An 11,167-nucleotide genomic window follows, 5' to 3' on the forward strand; every position below is an offset into this window, starting at 1 on the left:
ATATAGAGATAACAACCTAAATCTCCTTCTTCTTATATACAGTATATGGTTCTTACTCCACTTCATCCTCAATATTTAACAATACGTGGTCCAGGAAGAGACCAGATTCCCCCCCACCCCCCCCCCCCCCTTATCAATCAATCAATCAATGTTTATTTATATAGCCCAATATTACAAATGTTACATTTGTCTCAGTGGACTTCACAGTTTGTACAGAATATCAGTATGACAATACGACACCCTCTGTCCTTAGACCCTCACATCGTACAAGGAAAAACTTCCAGAGAAAACCCACAGTTTAAAGGGGAACATGGGAGAAACCTCAGGGAGAGCAACAGAGGAGGGATCCCTCTCCCAGGACGGACAGACGTGCAATAGATGCCGTGTGTAAATTGAAAAGATAATACATTTGCAACATAGGTAGTCCAAATGTTTGGAAATGCTTGTGTGTATAATAGGAAGATGAATCCACGAGGATATCCATCCAGGATTTATGATCCAGGACCACAGCCACGACTCAAGATCCAGGACTCGCAATCCATGACACAGGACCGCAGGATCATCCATGACTCCGGATCCCAGCGTATATAGACACCAAAAAGAAAGAAATTTGGGGAAGCTGGGTTAATCGGAACATGAGAGTACACAGGTATAGACAGAGAGAGAGAAGGAAGAAGTAAGATGTCCCCCGACAAACTAAGCCTATATCAGCAAAACTAGGGGCTGAATCTAATCAGCCCTAACTATAAGCTTTATCAAAAAGGAAGGTCTTAAGCGCACTCTTAAAAACGGATAGGGTGTCTGCCGTCCGAACACAAACTGGAAGCTGATTCCTTACTCTGGTGTTCGCGTTCACATTTGACCGGTCCTGTTTTAACAGCTATTACATTAACACAAAAAACATTAATCATCACCACATTTCATTTAACACCCTTTCAAACTGTAAATATTGTATCAGACTACTGGTATACATGAAAAACTGCAGTAAATATACAAAGAATAGACACTGAACATGTATTGCGTGTGCCAGGTGTGATCCATGTGGGGGGATGGGCACATAAGAGCGGGAAATGTGTCAAATTGTTCTGTTAGTTGTTTCGTCTCTTTGTGTTGTTGTTTTGTGAGACCTTTAGTCGTTTTATGTGTCTTTGTGGTCATTGTGTCTCTCTGCAGTTTTTTTAATAATAATTCTGGGCCTATTTGTGTTCATTGTTATATCTTTGTTTTCACTTTCAGTCTTTTTTGCGGTCATTTTGTGTCTCTTTGTAGTCTATTCATGTTTCTTTGTAGACGTTTTGAGTCTTTTCCTGGTTGGTATGTTTCTATTAAAGAGACATTATACAGAAGAAGGCCAAAGGCAGGCCTTGACACGTTTGCTCCTTATAATCCATCAATGAAGCACTGTAATATTTCAAAAACACATTACGTATATTTGCTTTTAAAAACAGGTCCTGAATGCAGCACGATACACAGTGTACGTGTGACTGTTGGTGAGCTCCTGTGTGTGTGTGTGTGTGTGTGTGTGTGTGTGTGTGTGTGTGTGTGTGTGTGTGTGTGTGTGTGTGTGTGTGTGTGTGTGTGTGTGTGTGTGTGTGTGTGTGTGTGTGTGTGTGTGTGTGTGTGTGTGTGTGTGTGTGTGTGTTTGTGTGTTATTTGATCCGGATGGTTACTAACACCATGGGTGTTACAAAGTTGACTAAATCATCCAAAATTCAATGAAAGTGGTGATCAGCTATTTGATATGTTCAAATGTCTACTGTGAAGGATATCATGAAGCCTTAATGCAATCGAATGTAAAACAAAAAAGGTTATGATTGATGAAAGTAGTTAATCGGTCAGATTTGACCCGAAGACAACAGGAGGGCTAAACAAACCAGCAGAGAGGAGAATCATCATGTCTGCTCACATTTTGAAAAGGTTCACTTCCTCTCTGTTTAAGAAGAAGCAGAGAAATGCTGCAAATGAATGATTCACTGTAAAATATATAGAGTTCTTGAATGCAGCACGTAGGCTTATCACTGGTGAAAAGTGCTTTATCAGATATGGGACTCAAGTATTTATTTAAGTTAAGTGTAGTTATATTTGAATGCTAATACTTTTGTATTTGAACCAAAGCTCCATTTTGAATGCAGGACTTTAACTTGAGGTTTTAATACTTCTTCTACCTCTGGCGTGTTCAGGACATTTACTGTGCAGACATCTCTATTCTCAGCATGTGGATTTTCAGGAGAAATAACAGTAAGAAGGAAAGACAGAGGATTAAACTTGAATAATTCATATTAAAACAGGCTAAAGTGAGACAAAGCATCAACAGGAAGTTAAAAAAGCAGCAGCTAAGCTTCATGAAGAAAATAAACTCTAAAAAATCAAACAGTGGCGAAGCGGCGGCATCAGTGAACGTCTCATCAGTTCAAGTCAAAGCAAAGTTTTCTGTCCAATCGTTCGTCAAGTCAGCGTCTCCATGGCGATGTGTCAGTTGTGTCACGCAGACAGGAAGCGTGTGACGCAGACAGGAAGCATGTGAGGCAGACAGGAAGTGTGTGACGCAGACAGGAAGTGTGTGACGCAGACAGGAGGTGTGTGTACAGCAGTCATTCATTTTTGTAATTCACACTTTGAATTGCCTTGTGTTGAAAGGTGCTATAAAAATAAACTTGCCTTGCCTTACCCTGTTGCTGTTTGAACTACTGAATGTCCCCACGGAGATTAATAAAGGTCCATCTCATCTTATTTTCTAACCGCTGAGCTCTGCTTTCAGTATCGGTTTGGTTCGGGCCTCGCCTCCGACATCTGACAAAGCTTACGTTTAAAGGTAAGAGCACTGTCTTTCAGTAAAATAAGCGTTAGCATCTAGAAAGACGGGGGGGGGGGGGGGGAACACACACTTTTCTCTCATGGCAAATACTTTTTGAGACATTTTGACAATAAACGGTCCATACAAGCTCGTCAGTTTATCATAAAGTTAAAACTATGACATTATAAAACAACAGCTCCTCAATAATCTTGACCTTTATGAATGTTATATTAACCTTAACAGATGTGTTGATTTAACATTATAATCGTTTTGGAGGCTGTAGTGTATGGTGCTGTTGACTGACGTAGGGCGTGGGCTACACAACAACAACAATGACTGTCAGTATAATGTAATGAACTGTTTAAGGTTGAAGGCTTTTATTGGTCATACGTGCATAGCTACAGTTATGACGATACAAATCTTAGGACACAGGCTCATGTAACTGTGTTATGTAAGCACGACACACACCAAGGAAAATTCCTGGTATGTGTAAACCTACTTGGCAATAAACCAGTTTCTGATTCTGATACAGTCAACAGCATCTCAAATGACAGCCTCCAATTTCCAAAATGATGAACACCTGAAAAAGAAGATGCCTCTTTAAAACGCATCCTATTTTTAAATGATAACCTTCACAAAGATAGGATTTTCCCGTTATACTTACTTTTGGCTGTATTAGTTTTAGCTTGGTCAGGTGTAAATATTAATGTATATTTAATGCAACACATTATCTTTTTATATATTATATTATGCAGTATTAAAATAATCCAAATGTGAGTATTATATAAATAATGCTTTTCTCTATACAAGTGCTGTATTGTAGTGAAGTACATTTACTCAAGAATTGTACTTAAGTACAATTTTGGGACACTTTACTTAAGTATTTTTATTTTATTTGGAAACCAATATTTTACTAGTTACTTGGGATTGGGATCATTCGAAAATACAAGATATACATAAACCAGTGACGTGCAGTGAGGTTCATGGCTGGTGAGGCACTGACTCTTTCAGAGTCAGATTTACAAATATTATATTTTGACCTTAATCGAAATATTCGGTTATTTTCAAAAGCTTTTTTAGTCTGATGCTTCGATTCATTTTAAACAGAACATTCAACAAAAGGATACCCAAAATCTAAATATTGGATTGTTCTCTCTTAGTAAGATCCCATTTTCATTACAATTGTGGTCTTACCTTGACTTGAAGATGAAGTCCATGCTCTCCTTCTGGAAAACAATCTCTATTAATTTTTTGTAAAAGTCCTCCTTATCTTCCTGTAGTTTCAAAAGTTTAGTTTGTTGTTTGCGTCTACCGTCTCTGCGTAGAATAACAGTAGCAACAAGAACCTGTGGGCTCATGTGCGCCCCCTTCAGTGCGGCAGAGGTTATGGCTGCCTCTCCTGGTGCTTTTTTCATTGCCGTTGTATGATGAGAGCAGCGAGCCTAAATATCATATATACGTTAAATAAGTTATTTAGAGACTATGGATGGCGAGGATAAATGTAATAAAGGGATCTACAAACATTACATTTGTGACCTACAGTGAGATGGTAACAGGCATGCGCTTAGTGCCCGCGCTCCAGCAAGTTACTGTGGGCTTACGAGAGGTAGAGCTCGTCCCTGCCTCTCTTCTCATCGCTACCCGTAGTTGTAGCGGAGCTCGGCATTTGCTGATTTTGACTTTAAAAAGCGATTGGAATCATACATAAATCACACTTACAACTTAGATCAGTGGAGACATTTTATTATTATTACTATTTAGTAATAAATAAATAAATAAATAGTTAAATAGTTGTTTTCCCGTTACATTGGAGTATGACAGGGGAGGCTCTGCCTCCCCTGACTGCACGTCGCTAACAGAAACTAAGAAATATACTGCCATAAAGTTATGGGTTGAATATCCAGCAAGTGTACACTTTAAGTACATTTTGATGGCAATACTTTTGTAATTTGACCAAAGTAAGATTATGAATGAAGGACTTTTACAGTTTTACTTCTTCCACCACTGGCTCTAGTAATTTCCCCTTTGAGCTAACAAACAACATTTGTAGCAAAAAATAGAATAATTTGTCCTACAGGTGCTGCAAGTCACCAAAGAAAACAAAGCAGTGGAAACCAGGTGAAATAAACGCTGACATGGCGCCGACAGAGGTAAGGAAATAATCACTTCATCAGAAAATATATAATCAAACCATAGTGGGTTTTTAAAAACATGTTTTGTGTCTCTTATGCAATGATGTGTCATTATGCATCGTATAGTGTGTGTCAAAAGATACGTATTTATTTAGCCCAATATAAGTCTTATCTTATCTTAGTTTAACACAGAGGGTCCTGTCATGTCACAATGAACTGCAGTTGTTGCCAAAAAAAAGTCAGTTGCAAAGTCAAACACTTGTTCTGTCTGTTTTATTCCAAGAATGATTTAAAGGTCGGGGATTTGATTGATATCTCCAGGGGGCTCTATCGCCACTGGGCTGTGTATGTGGGCGATGGGTTTGTTGTCCACTTGGCCTTAGCCTGTGAGTCCCACACACACACACACACACACACACACACACACACACACACACACACACACACACACACACACACACACACACACACACACACACACACACACACACACACACACACACACACACACACACACACACACACACACACACACACACACACATACATACGCTCCTAGGTTCGCCTCTCGTCTTCATGTCAGCAATCGTCATTGGGGCTGCTTTAGTTATGGACAGGAAGAACAGGTGAACAATTTGCTGCCCTAGGCAAGATCTTAGCTAACAGAACATTGATATTTGTTAGTTGCTAATGAAGATACAAGATACTTGAGTGAAACTTAGGAAAAAAAATGTTACACAATCAATTAACACTTACTCAATTGTAATGACATTTTATGCAAGAGCCATGTAATGTCAGTCACTACGGCCTTCTGTTCAGTGTAAAACACTTTGATGAACTTTGGGTCCTGTCCGAGAAGAGACTTGTCGACTCAATTAATTCTACACATTTTCTGTTTTGTTATGAACACACACACACACACACACACACACACACACACACACACACACACACACACACACACACACACACACACACACACACACACACACACACACACACACACATACTGTACACACACACACACACACACACACACACACACACACACACACACACACACACACACACACACACACACACACACACACACACACACACACACACACAAAACAGCCCTAATTTACTGACACATTACGTTTTTTTGACCAAAAAAACCCCATTGTTTGAAGTTGTTTATAATCCATAAAAACAAAATATCTTACAGTATTTAGTGCATAAACCACACAATCACATCTATTTTCCTCTCTTTTCCTTTGTGCTCATAGCTAACGTTCAGGGTGCCTCTGCCGACAGTTTGATGAGTGTTCCCAATGAGAAGGCCTTGGTGAAGAAAGAGAAGCTGAGGGATGTGGTGGGAAACGACAAGTGGGAAATCAATAACAGCCTGGACGAGAAGAACAAGCCCCGCCCGGCGGAGGACATTGCGAGGGACGCCTGTGCGAGGGTCGGTGAAACGCTGCCCTACAACGTTATTAAAAAGAACTGTGAGCACTTTGCCAACGATCTGCGCTACGGAAAAGCAAAGTCCATGCAGGTCGGTTAAGACTCTTTTTTTAAGGGGGGGCTGGAGTCAAAAATAATTACCTTTGTAAAACAAACATAAATACAGTAATTGTGCTTGTTTGATACAAATAATGGGCTATAAAGAAAACTCACTGAAAAAGAAATAACACAAAATGTTTTCACATCAAAAATGTAATGTGTTGGGGAAATACAAAATCTATAGAAAAACCTCGACAGCATAACAACATTATTTGTTGTTTTAGGTGAGTTGATATTTGGAAAAATGATAACAACAAACTGTTATACATCACAAGGGATGCAGCACAAAGTGCTTTACAACAAGGAAAAGTAGACAGGGATATCGCGCCAGATTGATGGAAAACTAAAACTATTGATAATAACAGTACCCTATAATAAAAAACACCCACATTAAAAACTAAATAAAAAAATCTAAAATAGAAAACATACATAGCACAAGATGGAAAATGAAAACCGCTGAATAAAGTAAAAAAATATGAGAAATCAGAATTTGTAGCAAATCATAAACTGCAGAAGCTTCAAAAGGTTTTGAACTTTCTTTTTCTTTTTTTACAACAGTGTTTGAGATTTAATCTTTAGGACCAACTCAGAAAGGATTTTGGCTTGTGCGCACTCTCTCCCAGTCGGATGCTAGGTCTCTGAGGCTTTAAATAAATGCAACAGGACCTACTTTTTCTGACAGACAGACAGACAGACAGACAGACAGACAGACGGACAGACAGACAGACAGACAGACAGACAGACACACAGACACACAGACAGACAATCCACAGTGAGTTTACCTAGGGTAACCTCAATGTGGATCTTATCTTTGTTGAGGAAGTCGCCCCCCGCAAAAAAACATACCATATTTAAATTCTAAAGGCCAAACATTAACCTCATCATTCAAATAGAAAAACGTAAGTTTAACTAAATGTATGAACCATTTTTAAGAATACATAATAAAATAAAAAATATAAAAAACACTGAATTAAAATAAATATAGTTAAAACCAACAAAGTCAGTGTTTTCCAGCATGTGGACGTCATTTAACACTAGGCCTACATCCAAAGGACCAGAGTTTTGGATATTAAAATCTCTCGGCTCACTAACTTTCTTGTGTCTGTTGTTTCCCTGTGCAGGTGGGGGCCGGAGCAGCGGCCGCGGGGGTCGGTGGGACTATACTCATGGCTTCGTTTATCCCACCAGTAGCTGTCGTTGGGGCTGCGCTCTATGCGTGTGCTTTAGTTCTGACCTGGAAGAACAGGTGAACAATTTGCTGCCCGAGGCAAGATCTTAGCTAACAGAACATTGATATTTGTTAATTGCTAATGAAGATATAAGATACTTGAGTCAAACTTAACAAATAATCAATTAATATTCGCCAGGGATGTCCGATTTTCGAATTTGATCATGGTCAGTTTCTGGCATCCCTATGTATTAGGGATGTGCATCTCCATCACTGAGGCCGATGCGATGCGCATCTCGATACGTTGCCACGATACGATACATTAACGATACCTTTGAAACACCAGGCGAGGCGATACGATACGATTCACCCCTGTTGCGATACAGTTCGATACGATTTGATTCAACATTATGCGATTCGGGGCGATACGATGCGATTCAACACGATGCAAAAATAATGATACTTCAATATGGTACGACAGAGGATTTTTGTTTTATTCCTTATATGCAGCAAATCATACATTAACAAAAAAGTGCTTTACATATTTGGTACTGCACATCCCATCATGCCGTTTATTTTTTTATCTTTAAAAGCTCTCCAGAGTACAATTGTATAACACCTCACAGTTAAACAATGTAAGGATGCATTGCTCATGATTAACAATGTGCAAATAACAGCTACCATAGAGCAATGCCCATACAGCTGCCAGCCTGATGTGCTTAACACTCAGAGGCTAACTCACCAGTGAGCAGAAAGCAGTGGTTTCTATATGAACAATAAAGAAAACAAATAACCTTTCACAAACAGGTATTTCATAACTGCTTACAGTAAGGAAGACATTTAAATTATTATTGGCCGTCACAGGCTGCTGTAAGCTAAACACCTCTCTCTGACAGAACACCTCACTGAGTGATTTAACTCATATGTCTCACTTTCAGGTTTCTCTTTTCAGCCGCAGACCCCACGTCGCCTCTTTATGTGCGTCGCTAAGTTCCTCGTACTACTTGTGTACTTTAAAGCGGCTCGGCATCGTTAACAATTTGCGAGTGATTTTTCAAGTTGACCGTCTGTAGTAATAGTGCCGCGCACATATACCATCAGGACGTTACTGATGGGGTGCGGCTGCGGAGTGATACTGTGTGTATGCAAGTCCGCATCTAGGTCTAGGACGGATCTATGTATCATGGCTGTAGACCTGTTAAGTAATAAAGATACCTCATACAAAGGTCTACGGATACCTTATTACTCTCCATGACCTGCGGTCAACTATATAGCATAAATGACTATTACACCGTCTTTCTTGAACAATCCGAAGTGTTGCCAAACGTTTGATTTGTAGGTATTTTTCGGTGCGCTGTGTTTCTCTTTCTCCTCAACTTCCGTGTGTGTTGATAACTGAGACTCTCGTTCTCCGTAGTGGCGAAGCAAATATCAAAGATCGTCTCTGCTGAGCGTTGACAAGATAAGGGGATTTTATATGAATGAATCGGTTTTTTACCGATGCAAAGACGCTACGCAATCGATGCATCGCGAGTTCAACCCGGTTCAACCCAAACTGTAGCCGATGTGCACTCTTTCAACCGGTGCACTCGCATCTTGAACGTTGCGAATCGGTGAATCTTAACATCTCTACTATGTAGCCTATGTATGTTTATTATAACATTGTTCTGTGTGTCAAAATGAAAGACAGCCCACACACCTATCAATGATCAAACCGTGGGGTCTTATTTTATTACGTGTTGATTTCTATCAACACGTAATGTTGAATCGATCTATAAAGAGATATGTACTACAGAAAAAGTATTCTCCGTCGGGACTTCCTGCAACACCACGCCGTTATCTTGATTCTGATTGCCCAGAAGACGATCACTACGTGACAAAAGTTTTGAAAACCGTTTCTAGTCTTCTGTATTTCCAGACAAGTGGCTACTGAAATAAATCTTACTAACTGCTGTCTGTGCAATTTACTCCGCGCGAGTTGGCAGACTTTATTTTGCTTACTTTAACATCATTTTTCATGGTGGGGGTCAGCCATTTCTTGGTATGACTGTAGCCTACCCCAGCCATATCCTGGCGCTGCCACTGGTGGGATGTATGGGCGGGCCATTCTGCGCATGCGTTAAATATTTTAACGCAATTAATTCAAAAAAATAATTACCGCCGTTAACTCGATAATTTTGACAGCATTAGTTTGGGTGACATGCTGTTTGATACTCATGGTACCTGTCACTGTAAATCAATAGAGTTTGTAAACTGTACCCTGTACATTATGTTGTATGTCATCCTTATTGTTGTTCTGTTGTTTTTATGTTACATGTGTAACTAATGTCCTGCAGGTCACCCTTGAAAAAGAGATCTTTTGATCTCAAGGGGCTTTCACCTGGTCAAATAAAGGCTACAAACAAACAAACATTTATTTTAATTTAAGTGGTCATGTATATTTAAGTTATATTTATTTATATTTATGAATGTTCCATTCAAAAATGTTATTAAAAAGGCATGTACACCATAAAAGATGACTATTGAGGTCTATTGTCAGGAATGTTAGTGTTATATCAAATAGTGAATTCTACTGCAGCAGAATGTTGCAGTAGAATTTGCAGTCTGCACAGTGTTATATGTTCACAGCTCAGGGTCAGTAAATATTGTGCGGTTAGTATTGGACTACAAGATAGATGCAAGCCTTTACAGGTAGAGTTATTTAAAGCATAAATGAGTCGGTTGGGTTCTGGAGGTGTGGTTACAGCATTGTGCTTGGTTGGCGTGGCCTGTGCCTGGTGGTGGGGCCCAATGTGATATATTTTCATGGGGCCCAAAAACCCTGGCGGGCCCCTGCCCACACGTGACTGTGTGAAAAGATGTATGTCCCCACAAGTATAGTAATGCTAGGCCATATACACATACACACACACACACACACACACACACACACACACACACACACACACACACACACACACACACACACACACACACACACACACACACACACACGCACTCTCACACACACACACATACACACACACACACACACACACACACACACACACACACACACACACACTAATTGAAACACGCCCCCTCTCTCCTCTGGGACCTGTTACTGTCTGATTGGCTCAGATGTTTATCAGTCGTTGGCTCCCCGCCCACTCATCATTGGCTTGTTACAGTGACAGGCCCCGCCCCCTTCTGGCAGAATGAACTGTGGGAAAAAATCACCTGCTGACTCTCACAGGAGAATCAATAAACAATCTTAATAATACATAATAAATTAAGTGTGTACTTTAACACCTTAATACCCTAGGCTTCGTTTAACCTGCTCTTTTGTACAATGTGTAGGTGCTTGTACTTCCCTTCATTTGAACGTGACTTAAATCTCAGGAGTAATTATTACTTTTTACGTCACATTAATCTGACAGGTTTAATTGATTAACAAACATGATATACATATGATTACAGATTTGACTACCCCCAGTATCAAGTAAAATACATATGAGACATTGCATCAATTATTTTTAAATGAGTTAA

General features: G+C 39.7%; 1 protein-coding gene across 2 annotated transcripts; it reads left to right on the forward strand.

Moving 5' to 3' along the window:
• Positions 1 to 1,677: 1,677 nt before the first annotated feature.
• Positions 1,678 to 10,049, forward strand: LOC307027077 (phospholipase A and acyltransferase 2-like). Of its 2 annotated transcripts, none has more exons than XM_079695279.1 (5): positions 1,678 to 2,812; positions 4,855 to 4,944; positions 5,210 to 5,312; positions 6,195 to 6,463; positions 7,593 to 10,049. In XM_079695279.1, exons 2-5 carry the CDS (start codon positions 4,930 to 4,932, stop codon positions 7,719 to 7,721), a joined length of 516 nt encoding a protein of 171 aa, XP_079551405.1. In that variant the 5' UTR covers positions 1,678 to 2,812; positions 4,855 to 4,929; the 3' UTR covers positions 7,722 to 10,049. The 2 variants fall into 2 exon arrangements, with proteins under 2 accessions (XP_079551405.1, XP_079551404.1); XM_079695278.1 differs by having other exon boundaries at positions 4,872 to 4,944.
• Positions 10,050 to 11,167: the final 1,118 nt, after the last annotated feature.

Source organism: Notothenia rossii (genome assembly GCF_949606895.1).
Source record: "Notothenia rossii genome assembly, contig: scaffold_340, whole genome shotgun sequence".
Taxonomy (NCBI): Eukaryota; Metazoa; Chordata; class Actinopteri; order Perciformes; family Nototheniidae; genus Notothenia; species Notothenia rossii.

Bases quoted from the DNA above. Each gene is read 5' to 3' on its own strand.
- LOC307027077 (XM_079695279.1), top strand. The intron at 5,313-6,194 runs GTGAGTCCCACA...TTGTGCTCATAG, and splicing joins TGTCCACTTGGCCTTAGCCT to CTAACGTTCAGGGTGCCTCT. The intron at 6,464-7,592 runs GTCGGTTAAGAC...TTCCCTGTGCAG, and splicing joins GAAAAGCAAAGTCCATGCAG to GTGGGGGCCGGAGCAGCGGC.